The sequence below is a fragment of the Gadus morhua genome, chromosome 11 (genome assembly GCF_902167405.1).
Source record: "Gadus morhua chromosome 11, gadMor3.0, whole genome shotgun sequence".
Lineage (NCBI taxonomy): Eukaryota > Metazoa > Chordata > Actinopteri > Gadiformes > Gadidae > Gadus > Gadus morhua.
Genome location: NC_044058.1, coordinates 4,319,285 through 4,344,725, shown reverse-complemented (window position 1 = coordinate 4,344,725; position 25,441 = coordinate 4,319,285). Strand labels below are relative to the sequence as shown.

General features: G+C 45.2%; 1 protein-coding gene and 1 long non-coding RNA gene across 2 annotated transcripts; both read right to left on the bottom strand.

Moving 5' to 3' along the window:
• Positions 1-271: 271 nt before the first annotated feature.
• nbn (nibrin) lies at positions 272-16,886 on the bottom strand. Its single transcript, XM_030370643.1, has 17 exons — positions 16,682-16,886; positions 15,914-16,035; positions 13,782-13,909; positions 13,056-13,215; positions 12,864-12,967; positions 12,638-12,755; positions 12,206-12,399; positions 11,993-12,093; positions 9,530-9,665; positions 9,197-9,405; positions 8,403-8,565; positions 7,349-8,075; positions 6,380-6,469; positions 6,097-6,237; positions 5,598-5,711; positions 5,235-5,284; positions 272-581 (listed from the first exon to the last, which is right to left on the bottom strand). The coding sequence occupies exons 1-17, from the start codon at positions 16,710-16,712 to the stop codon at positions 548-550; spliced, it is 2,622 nt and encodes an 873-aa protein (XP_030226503.1). The 5' UTR covers positions 16,713-16,886; the 3' UTR covers positions 272-547.
• Positions 16,887-17,176: 290 nt separating this feature from the next.
• Positions 17,177-18,198, bottom strand: LOC115554044 (uncharacterized). The gene is made up of 2 exons (XR_003978542.1): positions 17,707-18,198; positions 17,177-17,627 (listed from the first exon to the last, which is right to left on the bottom strand). It is a non-coding gene; the product is annotated as an uncharacterized LOC115554044 (long non-coding RNA).
• Between the last annotated feature and the right edge of the window lie 7,243 nt (positions 18,199-25,441).

Sequence of the window (25,441 nt, the reverse complement as noted above, 5' to 3'; positions counted from 1 at the left end):
CTCTGCTCCTATGAACTTGCTGTGGATGTGTGTATGGACTTTCTCTGCATCAACCAATTGCACAAAAAACTTGTTTCTAGCATTGTGCAAGTGCCTTATATGTTGGTTTATCTAATGAAATAAGTTAATACATAAATACATCAAAATAGAAAAGGATATTTGTTTGTAGTTATGAAATCAGGGCACTTGTTTGGCTTCTTGGTTTAGAAACAGGAATAGTAGTTTTGTGCATGCAAGCTTTGACTTCCTTTTCTAGTACAAACAATATGGATTTGATGTTTTATAAACTGTATTTTTTTATTAACAAATACAATCTTCAAAAACAAATCTGAAGTCTTTTTTTTTTTACATTGTATAAACAACCTGCAATTAGTGCGAGAGACATGAAGGTATGCCTGCTACATACAACAAAACAAACATTCACTGTCATTAACTTGTTCCTTAGACCACAAACAGCAGGTCTGGTGACGTTGTTAGAGAGGGCCTTTATATTATCCTGATGCCTGTCAACCACCTCCTCACTGCGGCATCGCTTGATGTGGAGGGTTCATCTTTTTTTGGACAGCCTGGATGGATTGTACCTTCAAAAACACACACACACACACACACACACACACACACACACACACAATGTTGGAACAACAGCTTTTACCCTCCCTGGTGGATCATTCCTTAATGTCCTGAGTGACATTTTGCTCAAACCATAAAAATAGACCAAATTAGGATCTGTAAATCACAGACAGTGTTTGAGCAAGTCAAACACCCTTCCAATAAAGCACTTCTGAATGGCAGGGTTTGTCCTTAACCAAAATATGAAAAGATTGTTTTCTTAGGGACCGAATGTGTTCCCTGGCTACGCATGACTGGCTGAGCAGGGTGACTCAGTGATCAAACAGCTCAGCCCTGACAGACACACACACATGCGCACCAAATATTTAACAGACACACACACACGCGCACCTTTTTACTCAGCCTGAGAAAACAGAACAGCCTAAGAGCCAGCCTATCCTCTTCATTGCCATGGTAACTCTTAAATTCCTATCACGTAGGAATGGCACCATTATGATTGGTTGAAGTTGAAGCAAGCTGAGGTGTCTCTAAATACCAACACCTCAATGCATTAATATAACAGGATGTGTGTGTGTATGTGTATGTGGAATCAGATCAATGTTATCAAAGAAAACGTCATAAATATCAGACAAGAATAAGAATTTGAGGGACCATAAAGTTAATGAAGCGAAAAATATAAATTTCAAAAGGAAAACTTTAACTTGCAAACAAATCATTTTTTTTTTAATCGTGGAAACTAGCTATTTTCTATGTATGATGACAAGTCCTTTAGTTTACAATTCCCACAGTCAACTTTGCGTACAGGCTGCAAGCTGTCTCGTTTACTGCCTGACTTTAGTTTGAATTCGGACGCAAACTTCTTGTGTGGACTGTTTTTTTCCAGGCTGAAAACAATTGGAAATGCTATCAAAAACGCAAAAAAACAGGTTTAAACTAGAGTGCGTTTCGTCCTAACAAATTGCGAGAGTGTGCTTGCTAAAATGCTAACATCAACGCTAACGTCAAAGCTAACGGCAGCGCTAACATCAATGCTAACGTCAACGCTAACGTCAACGCTAGAGTCACCGTTGCCTGAACGTCGTAAAAAGTAGTCCAATTCGGAGGAAATACCGCCCAATCTGGCAACACTGCCCGCACGTCCTCCGCGCTCTCACCTCAGCGTAAATCAATGAGACCAACTGAAAACGAAGCCGATATGGAACTTAAAACTGTGAAAAAAGTACAGAGGTAATCGAAATTCGGTTATTCAAATTATTTAGGATACAGTGTGTTGATTTATTAAATGGTTAGGGTTATGAAGGTTAACGTTGAAAATTGACCAAGTTATAATGTCTTAAGTAGTTGATGTAATAGTTTAAAAACTTTGAAGAGTTGAAAAACGCATAGAGATAGCCATCATGTTGTTAAAGTGCTGGACGTTTTGATAGTTGAATGGTTTCTGTAGCAGAAAGTAAGAAATAGCAGTTAACAGCACAAAAAACTGGCAAAGGGTATAAAGAAACTTAAGAAGAACAGTAGATGTGCTTGCAGTAGCAACAACACTAATAATACCCAATAATTTTTTCGCTTCAACAGGGTTCTATTCTCTCTCAAATTCTTACTTTTGTTTGATATTTAAGAAGTTTTGTTAGATGTTATTGACAAAAATCCTATTTCATAGTCTGTGCGTTCGTGGGTGCATGTGTAAAAATAGCACCTCAGTGTCGTAATGTTCCTGTGCACAAGATCATATGCCTGGTGCACTTAGAAAGGATCATTTAGATTAAGAAATGGGTGCTTAAATATGTCTTTGTCTTTGAGAGATTTGAAACTGTGGTGGTGCAAATTAAAGGTCCCATGGCATGCTACTTTATGGATGCTTTAATACAGATATTAGTGGGCCCCAAACACAGTATTTGAAGACGTTCCCGAAATTCAGCCGTGGTGCAGAATTACAGCCACTACGAGCCAGTCGCACATTGAGCTTTCCCCAAATGTGCCGTTTCGGTGTCTGTAGCTTTAATGCAAATGAGGAGGAGGGAGAAGGGTCAAGGAGGAGGGTGTATGGGTATGGCCCTGAGCATCTTGCGGCCACGGTACCATGCGCTCTGTTTAGTTTCGTGATGGCGAGGCGCAAACAGCCTTTGGCCGCGTTCTGTAAATATTTGTGAACACTCCGGGTGCTCCGGCGGGAGTCCTGGAGCTCTATATCTAAATAATATCGTATTATACATAGATATCTATATAATATAATATATATTATCACGGCCAAAAGCTGTGTGAGCCTCCAGAGAATATTATGAATCTCAAACGACTGCGTCGGGCTCTTCCACGTCTCTGGTTCTTCCACATCCACATCAATCTGAATTAGACTTAACCGCGACATGGAGGAGAAAGGGATTGTTGGCCGCCGTTGTCTCCCGCCGTAGCCTCGCTGCCGAGGGAGTGGTCAGCGCTTAGGCCCCACCAACTCCTGCAGTAGGCAGCGCCAAGGCGGTGGTCACTCGGCAGCGGGAAGCGGGGCTCAAGCGGGGCTCAAGCAGGAGACATTTGCGGGCAACAATCCCTTTCTCCTACATGTCGTGGTTTATGTACTTCAGGGAGTCAAAGCCAAAGTTATTTCCCCCAATTCCTTCTCCACCATTGCTGAGATAACCCCCACTACGAGTCTCGTTGTGGAAATACCAGAGACGAGAGTCCGACCTGTTATGCGCCATAACACCAACAGCAGAACCAGTGTTCACGTTAGCCGGCTATAGCAGGACATTGGCCGATAGCACGCACGCATGGCCGGTATAATAAAATGTAAACGGCCCACATGTCCGAGAAAAAAAAGAAAGAAGTTTGCATATATGTATGAATAAATCAGCAGCAGATGAAAACCAATAGCGGTTCCTGGCCGAGCTCACCAGGGAGGCAAACACGAACGTGCATTCATGAACGCGTGCAGTGCTACCGCACATGCATACACATGTCACTCAGTGGCCACGCTATTGAACGCTGATCGGCTGTCATCACGCGAAATTCGCGTCAAAGTTGAAATATTTCAACTCGAGCAAATTTGTCGTGGCACAAATCCTCGTGAACGCGCTTGCCTGTCCCCGGCTAAAGTGTGGCGCGACAAATCAAAAATTATCGCCGGTTTTCTCTCGCGAAAAATTTGCCCGATACGCGTCTCTATGTTCACTTTGTATGGGATCTTATCGCCCCGTCGAGTTTGGTGTGAACGCACAAATCTTTCCCGACTGGGCAAAGCTGGTCAAAATCGCCAGTACAATCCCCGTGTCCAGTGTTCCTGCGGAACGAGGCTTTTCACTCCAAAACAGGAATAAAACATCTATCAGAATCCGCCTAGCTGAGGAAAAGGTGATGGCTGATGCGCAGATCGAGCCTTGGGCCGGGGTTGAAAGGCTTAAACTTTTCGCGAGCAGCGGAGCATATCCATGCCATGAAGTTGCGCCGAAAGTAGCCTGCAAGAATTCCAATTATCTAATTAATAATTTTTTACCCGTTTACCATTTTTGCCGAGAATGGCTGTTATGTTTTTTTACCTAGGCTAATTTAATAAATGGCATTTATTGAAGCAACTTAGTTTGTGTCGTTTGTCGTTTAAATGTGGACTTTTGGTGATTATTTAATTTAACAAAACTTGCGTTACAGTCCAGGAGCTTTATTTCTTAATGATACCTATATCATATAATACATATCATCACGGCCAAAAGCTGTGTGTGCCTCCAGACGATATGAATCACAAACGACTGCGTCTGGTTCTCTGACGTCTCTGGTTTCTTCCACGTCCACAACAATCTGAAGTAGACTGAAACCACGACATGGAGAAGAAAGGGATTGTTGATCGTGGTTCTCTCCCGCCGGAGTCTCGGCGCTTAGGCACCAACGCCTCCTGCAGCAGGCAGCGCCGAGGCGGTGGTCCCTCGGCAGCGGGAAGCGGGGATCAAGCGGGAGACATTCGCGGGCAACAATCCCTTTCTGCCCCATTTTGTGGTTCTTGTACTTCAGGGAGTCAAAATCCAGAGTTCCTTTCCCCCAATTCCTTCTTCACCATGGCTGAGATAACCCACAGTAAGAGTCTCGTTGTGGAAATACCAGAGACGAGACACGGTCATCGTCCCCGAAATGCGCCGAACACAGCACTAATCTGGTTCCATCGTTTTTTGGTATTTTTGGTTACAATAAATTGTAACCATTTCTCCCTTAATACCTCTGTCTTTGGCAGTAGATGCAATGTGGACGTTTTCCTTTGGCATGACACACAGGTTCGATGTCGTTCTGCCATTGCATTCAAAATTCTGTAACTAGCCTGTTATTTAGCAGCATTAGCTCAAACTCGACTCCTTCAGGATTTCTGTGGGTGGTTACGAACCAACCAAGTGGGCAGGTCGATGAATAATAATTTGACGACGCTACGTAGCAGTGTCACCTTATCGAGATTGGCTCATTTTTTCTGCCTTTTTCCTTTCATTCGCTATTGCATACAGCAGACAAACTGCATAGATTTCAAACTTACCATAGGTCACAAACTTATTCTGACCCATGTTATTTAACAAACAATAGGAAAAATGAGATTTTAATGGCATGGGAGCTTTAAAATGAGTTCATATTTTCTGTTGTGTTTCATAAAGACGTAACTCAGAACTAATCTGAAGAAAAAAAACATTTGTCCTCACCTGAAGAGGTCATCTCCAAGGCTCTCATCCCGCCTGCTCTGCTGCTCCTCCTGGAACCAACACACACATCAGGAACAATTACATTATACATTTATAGGATTTTGCTGACAACTATTCATTCACAAATTCACACACAGACGGCGGTGTCAACCACGCAGGGCAACAGCCAGCCCTTCTGGAGCAGTTAGGTTGAGGTGTCTTGCTCAGGCCCACCTTGACTCTCAGCTATGAGGAGCCGGGATCGGACTAGCAACCTTCCGGTTACCACTCAACCCGCTCTACCTCCTGAGCTACTGCCGCCCCAGTAACACTAGACGCACTCCATTGTCTCCTACCAGCACAGGGTCACAGTGAAAGACTCACCTCAGAAGCATCCTTCAGCAAGTCATCCAGCTCAGAGTTCTTGCCCCTGTTGTGGGCCAGTAGGTCACCGCCTCCAATGAGCCGGGCTAGCCTCTCGGTGCTGGACCCCCGTACCTGCCCAAGGAACACAGTGGGTGAGCCAGGTCAACACAGGGGCTCTTACTACCAAGTATGGAAGTTTCTATGTGAGGATAATAGCCAAAAGGAGGAAACAATAAACCTGTATATTGCGAATATGTGAATTATAATTATGTAAATGTAATGCACCCAATAAATATTGGGTGCATTACATTTGCAATTTTACATATTTCAATTAATACTAGTTAATTTTGTAATAAGAATTCATTGAATCGAAACTACAATTTAGAAAAATGACTATGATATACACATGGATGTTTGGACGCATACATCCACCTTTATATGAGCACATACTAATCAGAATAATTACAAAGTGATTTTAAGGTTAATAATGAAATAATTAAAAGCATCTTCAACTGACTTTGCAAAAGCATTTGAAGTTCTTTGTGGAGCTGGGCCCCTGTGTTTGCTGGGGTTTGCCTCTAGGAGGCGCTGTGACCATGAGGGATTTAAACTCCACCAATACCAGCCGCTTCGGAAGACCTTCCTCTGCTTCAGAGGCCTGAAGTGACAAAGAATGGATTGTTTATCAGTTGAGTATCTTTATTTAGTTTCCACGTAAGTATTACAATTATTTGTTGTGCGAGGTTTCTTGGTCAATAACAACATTTGAAACAGAACCAATAGAAAAAGAAACCCCTTACTATTTTGTCCTGTTTGAATACTTTCAGTGGTTTTTCCAGCACTTCCATAGGTTGTCCACGGGCTGTACCACCTAATGCCTCTGAACCATCCTGGAGCAAAACAGGGAGACTGGTTACATATGCCCCTTTCACACCGCCGCAAAATCGGGGCCGGTTCCGGGCCAGTTCGGAGCTAGGGCCAGGGCTTTGGTTTCACACCGCCAAAGAACCGGCTCCGGCCCCTAAAAACCGGTTCAACTCTGGCCCCACTTTAGAGCTGGGCTAGAACTAGAACCGCTTTTACGCCGGGGGCAGGGGGCGGAGTTATCCGTACCTTCATAAACAGGAAGACCAACGAAGACCGGCATTTTTTAAAACACCGAAGTAAACAATGGACGTGAATCCGTGTATGGTTCTTTTGTTTTTTCTGATTTTGTTTTAAATCGGAATATTCAAAGAACGAACCATACACGGATTGAATCGAAGACGAAATTGTTGTTGTTGTGTTTGAAACTGGCGCAAGGGTTCTTCTGCGCGCCTATTGTGTGGTGGTTCAACGCGTCAACGCGCAACGGAGCGTTCCCTCTTCGTCATAACTATCAAACCAAACATCCTTCACATTCACCGAGCGAACATTATGAAAGTAAAATGCACATTTCTCGCTAAAAATGTTTCCATAAACGCATTTGATGGCGTTACTATGTTACTATTTCCACCCAGAATAAAGAAAGATGTCGGCCGTATGCTTCTGTCCAAGCTCACTAGCCGAGACGTTTGCAGTGACGTCATGACGTTGCTCACGCCGGCTCCATGGCTGGCTCTGGCCGGTGTGAAACCAACCGGTTCTTAACTGGGGTAAGGCTGGAACCAGTTTGGAACTGGCCCTAGCACCAGCCCGGAACTGGCTCTCGGTTCTTTTTGGTGTGAAAGCGGCAATAGGGGGCCATGGGTGCTTTCAATATTTAACAACTGAGCCGACGCTGGCCTCACCACAACCATAGACACATTTTCATCTTTAACAGCCAGTGCTTCTTGACTTCTGGTGCCAGCTGGGGCCTCCTCTGGACCCCCGCAGAGCCACCGCGCACCCCCTGCACGGTCCGCAGTTATGAGGGGATTGGGTCTCATGATGGAGTTGGTGCAATTTTCCGCCTCCAAGCTCTGGGTGGTGGTGGTGGTGGTGGTGGTGGTGGTGGTTGAGGTGGAGCCTTTCAGCAGGCCACCGCTGGGCCCTGGACCAGCACCCACGGGGTCCCGCGGGTCGACCCGCGGCCTCTTGCTTGTAGAGGAGTGTTCCACAGCGACCGTGGAGGCGGGATTCCTCTTGTCCACCGAGCGGTTTCCTACGAGTTGTGCCTGCTGGTCCGGGGCAGCCCGGGACGGCTCGCCAAAATCCTCCATCTCTAAAGACATAAGGGATTCCAGTTCCTCCATGTCCAGATCATCTGCCTTCTCCTTCTCCAGCTCCTTGTCCCCAACCTCCTCCAGCTCCTTCCTTTTCCTGCCCAGCGTCCCCTGCTGGGATGGATGGGAGACCCCGCCTGCCCTTGACTGAGTGTCCATGGGCCTCGTGAAGAGATCGAACTCTGAGCCCGGCGGACTCTGGGCCCCTGTGGGATTTCTCGAAGCGGCTGAGGAGGAGGAGGAGGAGGAGGCGCCTGATTGGAGGGCTCTCTTGGGCTCCGACTCTTCAGCAGAGAATTCGTCCGCCCGAGGCCTGGAGCACAGTGCCGGGTGTAAACATGACTTAAACATGGACAGATAATAAACCATGGAGGACATGACAGGGAACGGACCGGGGGCTGATGATTTTAAAGAAAATCTGTAATTCTAGGATGAAACATGTAGTGCTAATATGACTAGCATTGTTATCTTGATATCAAATACCCTATGCATGCAGTCTTAATGTAGGCATCCTCAGCAAGATGCTGTTCAACCCTATTCACTTTAAGCTGCTTTAGATAAAGCTATATGGTCATTGACTAACCGTGAATAGTAAAAGGAATATTAAGTATAAGACTATGCTAAACAAAACAATGCATACCTCTTTTTGTTGACTGGCTGGAAGAAGTTGGTGAGGGGGGCCTGTTTCTGTGGGGATAACTGGGCTGGGGGCTTCTGTTTCTGGGAAGAGCGTTTCTGTGAGGAAGCCCCAACACCAATGTGGTTCTTCTGATTGGATGGCAAGACACCAGCATTCTTTGCACCTGGTCGGTAAAAATATATTGAACTGATTTTTAAGTTGCACATTTGCTCTTCTACCTAACAATATACGTATCATGTCATGTCAGGCTGTATGTCAATATCTGGGATTTTGCTTAAAATAAAGACTTCTTAAATAACTGATAATCTCCACTTAATCAGAGAGACTGTGCCGATATGTACAGACTTTGGGTTAACTGTTGACATTGTCTTCGTCCAGATGTTAATCATGACTTTTGTTAAACTCGCCCCCATTCCTGGTTCCCGTTCTGAAACTGTTGGAGAGCCATTGACGTTCATTCTATTAACAACAGTGTTCAGCCGCTGCCATCGCTGTACAGCTGGGTGTATCTGTAGTGCATACAGCCCAGCTATGGTCATATGCAAATCCACAAGTTCAATGTCCGTGTTGACACACCACTGGGCAGTAGAAGACGACTGAAATGATGAACCCTCCTACACTTGCCCTCGCTGGGTTGGTGAACATAGCAACAATCATGACACATAAACAATGAACCTGGGTTCAAACTGGCCCAATCCCTTAAAGATCAGCCAGTGATTATCTTGTGACGTGTATTGGGAGACCAATCAAAGGCTCTCAACACAAACACAACCCCATGAGACACATCTATTGACCTTGCTCTCTGGGGCCTGCTTCCTGCTGCTGCGAGCCGGTGTTCTCTACGGTGTGGAAGGAGGCGCTCATGGTGTCAGCGACAGCGGACACACGTCCAGCTCCCTGAGCGCTGGGCCTGGGCTTGGAAAGCGGATGGGTTCTGCTGTGCTGGGGCGTCTTCTGGGTCTCTCCCACCGTCTCTATCCTTGCGGTGGACTTCGTCCCCAGCCTGGCCAGGGAGGGAACAAGACACACAGAAAGTGATGGGTGTTGGGGCACACGAGGAAGGGGTGACTTCAGCAGGACCGTTTGGTCACTATAAGGGGATGCGAGTTATAATCCAGTGAGAGTACCCTTGAGAGGCCTCTGTGTTGCCAACGTATGCGGTGATGTTGATAGATGATGCCTGCAGCACTGTCTCTTCTACAGCCACGTTCTGGGACAGAGAGGCATACGGGGGCAGCCGGGGCCGGACACTCTGGACTGAGTCTGACGCACGCACAAACACAGATAACAGTACAGGCAAGAGGAAACAAAGAACACATCCATTTCAGGAAAAAATTATATAAATATGTTTAAAGAGTGTACAGCATATCACAGAGGGATGTTTCTACTTAACACCACCTAAATATTTTGTCAGGAAAAGGTCTAAAAGTTGATTAAAATAAAGTCAGCTCATAAACTCAGTCTAGGAAAGACACAGGATGATGGTCTACTTCCTCAAAGTCGGATACACCTTAGCTTGATCTGAGTAAACGTAATGTGACTGTACAGTCATTGGTAACTCTCTTGGCCATGTGAGTGTACAGTAAAATGATCACCCTCTATGGTTAAGTAGCCAGGATGGTGAATAGAATCCACCAGTTAAAGGTTGTATAGGTGATTTGCTTTTTTGGCCATTTTTGCAAAATTACTTGAAATCCTTATCATAACCCGCTTACAGCCACTGAGTTAGAAGTACTGACATGAAAATTAAACAAGTCAATCATCTGTGGAACGGGCAGGGCTCGAAAAACTCCAGCCAATCATTTCCATTGCCACCGAGTTGCATTGGACAGTAAGTACATCAATCAAACGGTCGTACTGCACTCCCCCTCCCCCGCGCCCCGCGCGCGACCCCTTCGTGCAGTACTCGTGACCCAGAGCTCGTGACCCAGAGCAAGCTCCTGTTTGTTGTTATCCTGCGGTAGCTACTGGAACTAGTTAATCCACATTTGGACCTAGCAGTAGAAGACAATTTCCATGGCAGACAAGACGCCACCATCCCCACCACCACCACCAGCAAAGAGAAGGAAAACTCTTTTTCAGAGAGTAATTGATAATAAAAACGCTGAAAGAGAAAAACTGAAATCAAGAATAATCCTAGGCGCTGCTTTCGAACGTTGGCGGCAACTGAAGGACGAGAAGGGTCTAAAAACCGATGCTTGTGTGGCGGTTGACCTAGTTTCAAAGTTTATACCGTTTATACTCGGTAATACCGGTGTGGAGACGAGTGTATTACTCGGTGTGAAAATGTCCACACCGCGGCAACCCTAGTGAAAACCAGGACTTCCAATACAATTATATGAAACAAACATACATTTTCTAAAAATAGTAATGATTTATGTGACCGTTTAATGTTTATAACATCTGGTCCAACCATTGCAGCGAGAACGTATTCTCAGCAGGGGGTGCTGGGGAAAAAAAAAACTCAGCCTGCACTAGACTCGCAACTCGTTACATTGATAAAAAAAAGATGTATAGCAGCGCAGCTCAATTACACCAGTGCATGCGCGGACAGTTGAAAATCGATCGTTCACATCCAGCTGCTCACAGAACAAGTTTAGCGCACCACCGCTACCCTCACACTTTTTCATATAACCTTTTTTCAGCACTAGGTCATATGAGCATTAAATAAATGCTGCGTCTCAAAATGCCTTGGACAGCGCGAGGATGACTCGCTTTGCCACGGGCCGAAACAGTTCGGAGCGACCACAGCCAGAGCGAACACAGCGGGGCAGAGGAGTGTCAGGAATAGTCTTTGGTGTACACATCAGTTCGGCCTATTTGCACTACTGTTTAGTGGCAATGCAGTGTTTTATTCGATGCCTTTTTATTTTCGTATATTATTTCAATGAATACAATTTATTTATTCATAAAAAACGGATCTGGTCTTCAAATCTTTTTTCCAAATATAGGTCGTACAATGGGGTTTGTGTTTATATTCGGACCAATACGGTACAGCGGGCGCTCACATGACGTTAAGCATTTCCTGGTGCATAATGTGACGCTTCAGAACCTAAAATCCCGTTTCTCCCCGTTGACACGACAACACATAACCGGCGTTTTCAGAAATCTCCACTTTGGCCGGAGTTTTTAGAAATGATCGTTTTCTGTGATAAGACAGGGCCTCGGACAGGGGGTGTTGCAGCACCCCCAGCACTCCTACTTCCCGCGGTACTGGGTGCAACTTACAGCTGAATGTAGTGCCATGTTGTTAAACGAAAACCTAAGCTAGCCTGGCTCGCTCTCGCGCATCTCTGTTCGCGCTCGTGCATGATTGCGCGTCCAGGTACTTGGAATGGGTGGAGTCAGAGTCAGCGTTGAAGGAGAGGGGGTAGGACCATTTGAGTTGTGTATTTTCAAAATCTGCTGGCGTTTCGCAAATCACCTACCCAACCTTTAAATTGGCTTGAAAGAATAGAAGGACATCTTGGAAAGATGGATATAACGGAAAATCTTTTTCTCATACTTGCACACCTTGATAACCCTAAATAACAAACTAAGAGGTCAATCACAGATTTCTTTATTCCAAAGTGGGACATTTTTTGCCCTACCTGATTCACTGAAGGCAATGGACGGATTGCAGTATTTCTCACAAGAAACATAAATGGCTGCTAATCCAATCTCAGACTCTGTGATGAGTCGACAGCCACTTCTGCAATGGGAAAAACAAAGCGAACCAAGAGAGCTTCAGCAGGGTACACAGAGAAACTCCAGGGTCAGCAGCGCTGGTGTGACTCTATAGAAGTGTGGGGATTTCAGCGTACTCGTGCACAAGCCTCTTCGCAGAGTCCAGCCAGCCCGCGGTGGAGCTGGGCAGCAGTAGCTGGGAGCTCCCTGAGGCCGCGGGGTACACAACACAGCTTTGTGGAGACTCGAGCAGGGGCCTTGGCAGAGAGCCCTCTTCCAGCAGCAGGCTCTCCCCACCTCCGAAACTCACTGCGGCACTCAAACGCTTCAGCTAGAGACAGGGAGGGTGAGAGCGAGGTAGACAGAGGTAACCAAACCATATTTTATTTGGGGTACATACTTTACCCCACCAGGAGAGAGACAAATAGTCTGCTGACAGAATATTATGAAAATGATCTCGACCTTATGAAATGAGGTACTGTGCCTTTAAGGGAAATGTGGTTCAAGAGCATCAATCAAAGGCTGTATACACTTGACTGGTTCATATAGCAGGGGTTTGTCGGTCTAACCTGTTTTGAGTTGAAGAAAACAAAGTTTTTTCCACGGAAGAGCCGCCCACGCTCTGGGTTTGAGCAGAGGTTCACTGCCTCTTTATTCAAGCTGGGCTCATCGATCTCTGGGATGAAACTGGAGACACCAAATGACAGACCGGCCAGTATTATACTGGGATGTAGCAAAGCTCCACGCCTGCTCCAGCCGTGTGTTGAGTGTGTATGTGTGAACGTATAACCTCACCTGTGGGATTCAGGAGGGGGTAATCTCTGGGGCAGGGCTCTACTGAACTCTGTGAAGTACTCCCGCTTGACGATGAATCCGCCGCACAGCAGGGCACAGATGGTCTGCACAAACATCCCATCCCAACACTTTATTCATCAAACACAAACCGAGGACACTCGGTAGGATACGAGAGAAGGAACCATCTCTGACCTTAATGGTGACTTTGACTGAAGACATGACGAGGTGGGTGCAGTCTGGAGTCCAGGAGTTGACAAGCCTGCCCCCTAGAGGTTGCAGAGCATCAGAGAGCAACTTCTTCTCGCTGTTGTCCAGACATGACGAGCAGACCACAAGCTCCCGGTGCTCCACACTGGGGGGTTAGGAAGACGAGGGGACAGATACTGTACGTAAGGGTTGTTTTCATCACCTTGTTTTATCACCTTTCATAAGCCTATCTTCCAATAGCTAAAATCTTTACTATTTCCTATTCTAGTATGATGAAGACAATCAACTCAATTTGCTGTTGTTCAAAGAATTAAGATCTTAAGGACAGGTCTGATCCAGCTAGCTAAATCCATCCAGTCGGTTCCAACTGCTGATATGCTTAGAGTTTAGGTGGCCTACAAACAACAATGTACTAGGCTGAATTACCCCCCTGCACTGCATCTGATGGAACAGTGACAATAGTCAATTTTTGCTAGAGAATGGTCTTCAAGCGTAGTGCTGCAGCGGATGAGCAATGATAGTAGTGGCCCATGGTAGAAATAAAAGAGTACAATTATGAATGAACAGAACAACAACACATTTGTTGGACCTTGAGGTTATAAAGATAATCTTACAATTATAACTCACAAGTTGGGTTTACTTCAAATAATGAAGCCATAAGCTAAATAAATGGAGGTTAAGATATCAGCAAAAAAGATGAGTATGTTATACCTGAACTTGCTGTGGAAAACCCCAAATGTGACATTGTCCCCTGCTCTCAGGATCATTGGTTGGTTCTCTGGTAGACGACTGTCGTTTACAAACGTGCCATACTTGGAGGAGTCTTTCACAGAAAGAGTCTAGGGTATTGCACAATTCAAATCACCAGTGAGTTCCTCAGATACAGCACTAGTCACCAACATACCAGCTCCACCATGGAAGACAATCGCTCAACATATGTATTTTTAAAAGTCTGCTAAACACAACATAGATTAATAAGGATTTATATTTAAACTATAATTTAAAACATTATTAAAACATGTAATTATTGTACATTGATCACAACATGTAATGGATTTAAATGATTGTAATCTAGCTTTGTTGAGGAATTTAAATAAATAATCATAAAGAAAATAAATTATCACAAAAAGACTATAAATAAACAAGAGAACATTGCTTAAAAAATAATTATTGTTAATTAACCAACATTATACCACGGTCTGCGGGAATACTCGATTCTGATTGGATGCAGGGTGTGCATTAACTCCTGATATACGGACACCTGGACAAGTAGTTCCGTCAAATTGTCTGTTTACCGTTCTCAATTAATGCGCTAGCTGGCGTATCGTCTCTAAAATAGAAGTAACCATAGCAACGGGAAACAAAACAAAGCTCAGCGGACTATAATACCTCCCGCTACCTCCCGTTCTAAAGTCGTAGCTATGGTCCGTCCTAATTACTGGAGGAGTGAACAACGTCTCCTTTGCATGAGAACCCAACGGGCGTGTAATGGTGGTTCCGGGTATTAGTCGGACCCTCAGGCGTAACCAGGGAAACAAATGTATGTTTTGTGGAAAACTTTATATTCAGATTGTAAAACGCATGAAAATATAAATTAATGGTCTTAATTTGGTCACCGTTGGTAAGTGACCGTGGTATAAGCGGGATAATGCCCTTCGAGGTGTCCATTATCAGGAATTAATGGACTTCGCGGAGGCAACCGTCCGCCTCCACATCGTCCATTAAGTAAGGGATAATGCCCGACGAGGCGTCCATTATCAGGAATTAATGGACGACGTGGAGGCGTGAACCGTCCGACGCGAGGCGGAGGACGGTTGCCTCCGCGAAGACCATTAATTCCTGATAATGGACACCTTGAAGGGCATTATCCCGTTTATACCACGGTCACTTACCAACGGTGACCAAATTAAGACCATTCATTTATATTTTCTTGCGTTTTACAATCTGAATATAAAGTTTTCCACAAAACATACATTTGTTTCCCTGGTTACGCCTGAGGGTCCGACTAATACCCGGAACCACCATTACACGCCCGTTGGGTTCTCATGCAACGGAAACGTTGTTCACTCCTCCAGTAATTAGGACGGACCATAGCTACGACTTTAGAACGGGAGGTAGCGGGAGGTAATATAGTCCGCTGAGCTTTGTTTTGTTTCCCGTTGCTATGGTTACTACTATTTTAGAGACGATACGCCAGCTAGCGCATTAATTGAGAACGGTAAACAGACAATTTGACGGAACTACTTGTCCAGGTGTCCGTATATCAGGAGTTAATGCACACCCTGCATCCAATCAGAATCGAGTATTCCCGCAGACCGTGGTATAATTCCTGATAATGGACACCTCGTCGGGCATTATCCCTTACGTGTCTGAAGGTCCACTACAGAATGCACACTGATGCCATCTAGCACCACATTTTCATGCCTGAAGTTTAAACTCATCAACATATGACGATGCAAATATAACATTTTCCTTGCAAATTACTCAAATGACAAAATGCTGGTGTGACAGAAAGAAAGAAGGAAGGATGGAGGTAATAAGCTTTAAAAATACATCAAACGTTTAAATAACTAAAATATCTTTATACAATTCTACGAGAAAAAAATAAAAACTTGCTGTAGACAATATTGACATATAATGCTACATGACATTATCGACACTCTCTCCCTCTCTTTCGTCAATTTGTATTAATGCAAGCGGATGTTTTATACATTAACTAACATACTATAGAAAGGTCAAATGTTGTTTACAATAATAAGTGTTATGAATAGAACATTTGAACCATGTTGAATTAACACAATATCATCTATGGTTATCCATATATTATCAGTCCAAGGTCTCACCTGCTCATCAGCAGTCAGGTGGGCGTGTGCCCGGCTAATAGACTGGTCGTTGGCCAAGAGGACATCACAGTTCTTGCGTCCCACAACGTACAATTTAGTGGGCAGCAGGTAGTGGGTTTCTCCTGTGAGAGAAGATGGTTAAACGTTACATGTGTGGATGATAGAGCCAATCCATTAGTGAGGTGGAGGAGATGATGATGATGATGATGATGATGATGATGATGACTATGATAATGAACGGCAGTATGATGGCAGCATGCAAGAGTGTGTCAATGTATCCAAGTTGGACCTGATCCTCACAGCTTTGAAGCATGTTCTCCTGCACTGCAACATGAGATGGAGATCAGGGAGGGTTTACTGGGTATCATGGATGATACACACTGTACAGCTTTTCATGACAACATGAGTTAAAATCGATCAAGCCGAGGGATAAACAGGAAATTGTAGAGATAAATGGCTGGCAGATAGGGAATGACAACCTCTTGAATGTCGGTTGGTCTCCTTATTGTTCACCGGCCAGCACCCCATGACCGGTTTAAAATATTTTGCCTGTATGTAAGTATGTCAATAATGGCTCCCATTGCACTCCTGATCATCCCTGGAAGGAGGGATCTCCCTCTCACGATTTCTTCCTTGCTAATTAAGGGAGTTTTTCTTGCCCTCTGGGGGGCAGGGGGGTGTCATAAATATATTGCCTGTTAAGCCCTTTGAGACTTAACCAGTGAGACTTAACCAGGTCAATAACCTGAACCCTCTCATGACAGTTACCTCCAGGCTCCCGGGGCTTGAGGATCCACATCTCCCGTCACCGAAACAAACGTGGACGATTTATTCCAACGTGATCTTTGACTTTATTTTGTTTTACACAAAGCTAATCTCTTGCAGGTATCAGGTAGCATTAGAAGCTAACAGATGTCCAGCTTCATGAGCACAGCACGTCAACAGCCCGCCACCACATGACGTTAAAAGTGTGCGCCACCGAGCATTCAAAGTAAGGGTCCCTTAGAACAATGTTTATTGTCACTTTCCGAGCCTTCAAAGTAAGAGTCCTTAAGCACGATGTTTATTATATATTATCGGCTACACAGGACCTTTTTTATGTCATGATTTTGTCTGGAACGCATAAAATGAAATATTAAGGTTTAATCACTGTACATTTGAATGTCTAATTTTCAAAATTATTAAACCATTGAACTAACAATATAGTGAGTCATAAGATTGAGAAATGGAGCACATATTAGCCTACTGACCAGGACACACGACACGTATATATATATATTTAATAGCTTTTTTATTCATATGTTCTCTTGAGCAAAAATATCACCTTTGCCAGACAGTCGAGATATGATGATTTCAAGATAATTGTCCAAAACGAAGTATTTTTTTATTCAAACTTAGTATTACGATAGATTTCAAATATTCATACAGTTAATTATTTTCATTTGTAACAATTCCATTGTCATGTCACCGCGGCCAAACCCATAACGAGGGGATGGAACATAAACTAATTTGATTTGTAGATATGCAAATTGCATGTCGGAGGAGAGACGCAGCAGCCACCAAATCATAAGAAAGGGTAATTGTCAGATGTCAGTTTGAACCTTGTTTTTCCTGGTCTGAGACGACCTCGTGGCTTTCATCACCGACGCTGGTGTAGGAGTCTGGCTGACGAACAACCTCACACCAGTCCGGTTAGTCCACAGGATTATATCCACTGTAGGATAGGTGCAGGCAATGTTGTAAGAATGCACAAAGATCAGCTAAGGTATATGTATCTGTGTGAACGGACTTACTGGTCGCAGCATCCTACTCCAAATGGTGACATGCAGACGCACTGGTAGCAATCCTGTGTGAGCCATCTCTCTCCTATTTCATACTTCTGGCCCATGTATTCACAGCTCCCTGTGGGCATATCCACCGTTACCATGGAGACATTTGGACCAAAAACACAACACACAACACTTTGCATGGACGACCGTCTACCTTTGGTGTTGAAGTAGCACTCTCCTCTACTGTAGCCAATGACATGAAACAGTGGCACTCAGAATGAAAACAAAAAACATAGGCAGAACTTTCATTGTAACCATCCCTGTAAAAAGAGTGAAACACAGTATCCCGTATAAACACAAAGCATCTTGACCTTACCTGAAATACTAATGATAAACTGTACTGAGTACATCTCACCTCTTATGAAGTTGTCCCCAACATTTTCCACAAATATTGTACTTTCTTTTATGATATTGCTTGATTTTTTATTTGACTATTCTCCTTTCAATATAATTCCTGATATCGTCTACTCTTCCCCTTGCTACTGCAGCCATACTGCAGTAGCATGTCTCTATCTCTTCACACTTACTCTATGTGCCAATTACACAAAAAAAAAAAAAAAGATCTTTATTGACGTTTTCATTCTTTCCCATTGCAACATTGTGCCCAAAGTATACAGTGTGCACTAATTCAGATAACATTCGTCTCAGAGAGTCGTGTCAGACCCCATCAGTAGAACAAACTCGGCACAGAATTCCAAAAAGGCCTATTGTCTTCATGAAGTTGCTGCAGGTGTGTGTGTGTGTGTGTGTGTGTGTGTGTGTGTGTGTGTGTGTGTGTGTGTGTGTGTGTGTGTGTGTGTGTGTGTGTGTGTGTGTGTGTGTGTGTGTCTGGTAGCGCCATCGCTAAGAGCAAACAAAGACCTCAGTGGTGGAATGAGCTCCCTGCCGATGTCAGGATCGCAGAGTCGCTCACCAGCTTCCGCAAAAGACTTAAAACTCACCTTTTCAGAGTTCACCTCGACTCTGCATAGCTACCCAGCCCCTTCCGGCCACCATTGTATGTTTTACGTCCTGCTCTTAATGTACGCACTTATTGTACGCACTTAATCTACATTGCACTTATTCATAGTACTTAATTGTGTAGCATCTGCAGTAGCTGCTATCATTGCTGTACAAGGGGAATGGGTTAGCCTAGCGATTGTTAGTACTTGCACTTGGTTCTATGAACATCTATACTGTACTGACAGCGATATATTTCACTTCTTATGACAAATGTACTTATTGTAAGTCGCTTTGGATAAAAGCGTCTGCTAAATGCCCTAAATGTAAATGTGTGTGTGTGTGTGTGTGTGTGTGCACGTGTGTGTGTGTGTGTGTGTGTGTGTGTGTGTGTGTGTGTGTGTGTGTGTGTGTGTGTGTGTGTGTGTGCGTGTGCATCTGTGAACACATAATTGTGTTAATATTAAATACATTAATAAATAAATTAATAAATATATTAAAAATATTTAGATACTAATGAATGAATGATCATAATGAATCATCTCCATCAATGATCCTCATGATGGGCCGATGCACTGATGCTATTTAATGATCCTCATGCAGTGTGTGAATGTATCAAATAATGTTTTTTTGTGATTTAATTTATTCTCTTTTATAGCTAACAATTGACTTCTACTCCCTGGATGAGTTTTCATATGATATCTTCAGTGTTTCCCATACATAGACCAATGTGTGGCGCATGCAGCGCCACAGAATGAAGGTATAGGCGGCGATAGTTACGCATTGTAACTCTAGATTCTATGAGTAAAGGCGCATTAGGCTATCGCTATTGCAATATCCCTAGGCGTGAGCCGTAGCACTGAAAAATTTGTAATCCCCGCCCGCCAACAGCGTGGGGCTCAATCACGTCCGCGGGCCTCATTCACGTCAGATATACGCTGACGCCTTTTCTTCAGCTATTTAAAGGACAATGAGGCCGACACTTTAAAGGCTGCGCCTATACTCATAGAATCTAGAGTTACAATACGTAACTATCGTTCTATGTCGTATAGGCTTCGCCTTTTAAGGCTATCGCTATTGGGTTAAAGGGCGAAGCACGATATAGTTTATGCCTCATTGGTCCCGATCAGTACCAGAAACACAGCTACATGAAGGGGCTACAGAGAGTGCAGACAGGTCGCTCACTCTCTTAGCTGACGTCAGGGCCAGCAGCAAAGCTGTCTTGGCTGACACAAACTTGAGGGGCACCCGGTCAAGAGGCTCAAATGGGGCTTTAACCAGTGTGCGCAGCACCAGCGTTAAATCCCATTGTGGAGTGAGAGAGCGCGTCACGGGTCTCTCTCCCCTCACACCTTTTAGGAAGCGCTTCATTAAGGGGTGACTAAAAACAGTTTTATCCCCGAAGCCTTCGTGACATGATGAAACAGCAGCCGCGTACCTCTTAACCGTCCTAAAGGCCAGCCCTCTTCCCATCAGTGTCTGGAGGAAAGAGAGCACACGCGGCAAAGGGCAGGAGATGGGATCACAACCCCTCTCCGTGCACCATTTATGGAAAGCCGCCCATTTAGCCGAGTAACACGCTCTGGTGGAGTCAGCTCTGGCACCCTGGATGGTCCGTACGACCTCCTGGGAGAGGCCGAGACCCTCTGGGCGCTCGCATTCAGCGGCCAGGCCCACAAGCGCTGGCCGATCTCTTGGTAATCTATGATTGCTCCCCCTGCCTGTGAGAGAGCGTCCCGCCGCCAAGGGAGTTCCTTCGGGGGCCCCGAGAGCAGACGCTGGAGGCAGGGAACCACGGTGCACTCGTCCGTTGCGGTGCTATGAGAATCATATACAGCCGTCCTCTTGGACTCGGTCCAAGACTTGGGGAATCAGGGGGACGGGTGGGAAAGCGTACAGGAGTGTGTTCGGCCACGGTCTTTGAGCGAACGCATCCACCCCGAGTGGGGGATTGTCCTTCGCGCTGAGAGAGTGTGTTCTCCCGCGTGGCGAATAGGTCGACCTCCGCCTTCCCAAACTCGCTCCATATCTGATTGATCAGATCGTGGAGTCCAGTCGCCTGGTTGGGGACCCCCCCTCGACATTATGTCTGCCCCTCTGTTCAGGACACCAGGGATGTACGCTGCTCTGATGGAGAGCAAGTGTGTGTGCGCCCAGCATAACAGCTGTCTTGCTATGCTCAGCCGCTGTGCCGAGCGCACGCCCCCTTGGCGATTTATGTATGCTGATGTCGCCTTGTTGTCTGTGCGATTCGTTGCGTGTTGATTCGTTATCATTTGGGCAAAGTGTTGGACCACTTTCAACACAGTGAGGAGCTCTATTGCGTTTATATGCATGGTCACGGGGGAGCGGCCAAACACCGCCCACTACGTGAAACTCGCATGTTCCTCCCCAGCCCGACAGAGAAGCATCCGTGAACACTGAGATGTGTGACGTTGCTCTGCCCAACGGCACCCCTCTCGTGAGAGTTCGGGGATCGCCCCAGTGAGTCAAATCGGGGCCCACTGATAGGGGAATGGTCACTTTGCGCCGCCGTTGGCGCACCGGGTCGATGCGCAGGCGAGAAAACCATCTCTGCAGCCGCCTCATGTGAAGCAGACCCAGCGGCACCACCGTGTGAGTGGCTGCATCATGCCCAGCAGCCTCATGACAGAGAGTGCTGTCACGACGCTGCCCGGGGAACAGCGGCGGAGGAGAGACCACAGCGTCTCCATCCTCCGCTGTGAGAGCCGTGCTCTCATTACAGCTGAATCCAGCTCTACCCCCAAATACATCACACTCTGTGAGGGGAGGGGGGAGCTTTTCTTCCAATTGATGTGGAAGCCTAAATTCGATAGGTGGATTACCAACTTCTTTGTTTTAATAGTTGCTTCCTCCTTGGAGCGAGCCATCAGAAGCTGATCGTCCAAGTAGAAAAGTACTCTCATTCCTGTTGCGTGCAGTGGCCGGAGAGCCGCCTCCAGGCACTTGAAAAAACGTTCATGGGGCTAGAGAATAGCCGAACGGGAGAGGGTTGTACTCGTAGTGTGACCCTTGGAATGAGAAATGCAGGAATTTCCTGTGTTTGGAGATCACTGTGACGTGGAAGTATGCGTCCTTCAAATCTATTGAGGTGAACCAGTCGCCTGGTTTTACACACTGTAACACTCGTCTGATTGTTAGCATGTGAAAAGGCCTCTCCACGATGCATTTGTTGAATAGGGCTAGATCGAGAATCGGTCAGCCCTCCTGTTTTCTTGGGTACTAGGAAATAACGTGAATAGAATCCCTGCATTTCCTCTCCCTTCGGGACTGTGGAAATCAAATTTTTCGCTAGAAGCTTCTAGAGCTCCGCCAAAAGTGACAGCTGTTGATCCTTGGATGGCAGCGTTGTTTCCACAATCCCGTTGAATCGTGGCGGGACGGAGGTGAACTGCAGGGTGTGACCCTTGCTGATCAGCCTGTCCATCCATTTGGCCAGGGGGCACGCGCCCAGCCATTCTGAGTAATGCTCTGAAAGCGGCTGTGCAGCCTCTTGTTTTGATGCGGCTGTCATGGAAACGAGCCACGCTTGAGCCCCTGCCGCTGCTGTGAGGGGAGGAGTCCTCCTCACAGCCCATGGGGAGCTCTGTCCGAAAGGGCTGGGTGTGTGTGTCATTAGCAGAGGCATGCCCTGCCTGCTCAGCTTGTGACCAGAGTGTAGCTTCCTCTCTCCTGAGCGTGCGGGCGCGAGGAGGAATAACACTGCGACTGGGCAGCAGACTGCTGACACTGTGAACGAGCTGCGTGTCATTCTTAGACAGAGAGCTCGTTTTAGCGACCGTCTCGCCACATGTCATGCCAGGCACGATGTGGTGAGGGGAAAGTAATGTAGGGCTGGCTTGATCAATAATACAAGGTTTATTGACGGCCTGCCTACATGTGGTGGGAGATGCGGGTGAGACAGTTAAGGCCGGGGCGACAGGCTCCGACGTTAACTGGGGCGTGGGGAGAAAACAGCCGTCTTTAGAAAAGAGGTGTTTCCCGCTGTCACACGCTCCTTCCTTGCCCCGTAATAGACGCCGCTTGTGGGGCGGGGCATTACCCCGCGAGCCCGTTGCCCCGGGCCCTTGCTGGCCGCTCGCCGCAGCCTGCGACGGAGGCGGGCGGGGCTTGTAAGCCAGGCGAGTTACATGACTTGCGGATGCTGACCGTCCTGGAGTCCATGTTCGTATCCATTCAGTATGCTAGGAACGCTGAAGAAAATGGGAGCCAAACGTCCGCCGGCGCCCGCGTATCTGCGAACTGCAGACATGAATGAGACCCGCGGACGTGATTGAGGCCCACGCTGTTGGTGGGCGGGGATTACAGATTTTTCAGTGCTACGGCTCACGCCTATTGATAACCCAATCGCGATAGCCTTAAAAGGCGAAGCCTATACGACATAGAACACTGATCTTACTACTATAATAGCAGGCCTGTTGCACCAGTTACTCAAGTGCGCATGTGCCAAGCGCGAACGCGTATAGAGCGGCAAACTCACGCCCCTTCCGGTAGAGCCCATGGGAGATATTTAATGAGATCGAAAAATATGAATGGGTTTCAATGGAGAGAAAATAATTATCTTCTGATCCCAGTCTTTATATGCCCCGGATTACAGATATGTTGATTTTTATGATATACATGGAAACGCACACACATGCGCACACACTACACGCACACACACACACAACCACGCGCACACACAGCACGTCAACACAAAGGCAGCAAACATAACGGCTCAGACATCGACAAACTCTCCCAGGTAAGACGTTCTGTATGTAGACTATATAAATTGCGATAAAATAAGGGAAGAGAAAATGTCTCACCTCGACAAGCAACGGCAGGTCGTTCATTTTGTCATATAAAAACTGTTAAATTCAAACATCAGGCCGACCGGCATATCAACACACAAGTGACGTGATCTTAAAGAGACATTGTCTCTATAACACAACGAAAACATGTCAATAACACAGTAGGCTATGGTGAATTATGTCTATAGAGTCCCCCATAAGACTAAACTTTATTCTGCTCCTTGAGCCTCCCCAAATGTCTTGCGATATTGATATCCCCCTTCCCCCCTGCGGACTGTTTTAGTTGTTTTATTTTTCTTATGTTTTGTGTGTATGCTATGTGTAACTTTAGGCTACTATTGCCTGTCTTGGCCAGGACACTGGAAGAAATGTTTAATCTCAATGATGATTATTATTTTCTAACTAACAATAGTTGCCTTGCATTTTAAAATATCAATGCACTTATCAGCCCTGAATAACAGTAAAGGCTATTTAATAATTGATTTAGCATGCATAGTATACTACACTTTCCATTGAACAATTACCCCTGTTAATTACAACTAGAGGTTGAGCGCACACAACGCGTGGGCAAAAACTCTAGTATGATATATGGTATGATATATTCATGAAAAAGGTTCTGTAGGTAAGATGTAAATTAAATTATTTGAGTGTCAGTTAGTTAGAAATGGATAAGCAATCCATCAGCTATTGGTAAGTGAAATGTGCTATGAGAATATCTCTTTTCAGAATACTGTACCTGCTGCTGTATGAGCAAATTATTAGGGGGCCAAGGACAAAGTGTTAAGGCAACCTATTTTAATTGTTAGTTTTACTATTATTATTATTAGGGGGCCAAGCACAAAGTGCGAAGGCAACCTGTTGTAATTGTTTGTTCTATTATTATATTATAAGGGAGGCCAAGCCCAAATTGCGAAGGTAACCTATTGTTATTGTTCGTTTTATTATTATATTATAAGGGGGGGCAAGCACAAAGTGCTAGGCAACCTATTGTAATTGTTGGTTTTATTATTCGGCAACATTTGATCTCCTCCATATTTACGTTCCAAGAAAAGATTCAAAGACGCAACACAAGCAGGTTTGAAGACTATTGAATTTCTATTCAGTAAAAAAAAAAGGAAGTCAGTAAAAAAAAAAGGAAATTCAACCTTGTTTACTCATGCAACATGGATACACATAAACGGCAGCCTGTCTGTCTTTGTGACAGCCTGACTGACAAAGACAATTACCTACGGGTTTGCTTCTTTTGATAATCCATTCAAAGACATTAAGGAACTGCAAATACTACATAGCACCCTATGATAAGGAAAGATAACGATTGCACAATCAAATGTGAGGACATACATGATATTCTTAATTCATAAAAAATATCACTTTAAATTAATTACAGGATTACATATGGTCTAAAATAAGTAAGAAACAAATGGACAATAAAGCACATAATGTATGCAGATGTTCTGGTTTTGGTGAGCTGGATCAAGGTGATGTTAACGTGCCAGAATCTGTAGGAATATGTCTGATATTTAGTTGACGTGAAAACGCAGGAGAACAACCGAATATCAAACATATCACACAGCCTCTAGCTTATATGATTCCTTGCAGTTCGATAAAGTATTGCTTGGTGTTGAAGTTAATTCCAGGAATGCTTCATAACTTGATAGACCTGTGAGAGAACAAGAACAAAAGAAAGAGAAAATAAATGTGTTTGTACAAAAGGGCAACTATAATCATGATCGAAAGGGAGCAAATAAAAAGATCACAAAAGAGGCGTACAATCTGTTTGTATTTAAGAACTATTCGGAAGAGAGCATTATATACATACTATTATACATTAGATTGACGAGGGGAGGGCTGTAAGTGGCTGAACAGGTAGTCTGAGTACACAGGGTGTGTGCACTGGCCGGATGGCATCCTCACTCAACAGGTGTTCAGAGAGGCGCAGAACTCCACAA

What these genes read in the sequence shown, in the direction of transcription:
- nbn (XM_030370643.1), bottom strand. Translation starts at nt 16,712, where the DNA reads ATGTGGATCCTCAAGCCCCGGGAGCCTGGAG. An exon ending in TTTTCTTCAACTCAAAACAG is followed by an intron (nt 12,400 to 12,637) that starts GTTAGACCGACA and finishes CCCTGTCTCTAG; the next exon opens with CTGAAGCGTTTGAGTGCCGC. An exon ending in CAGCCAGTCAACAAAAAGAG is followed by an intron (nt 8,076 to 8,402) that starts GTATGCATTGTT and finishes ACTGTGCTCCAG; the next exon opens with GCCTCGGGCGGACGAATTCT.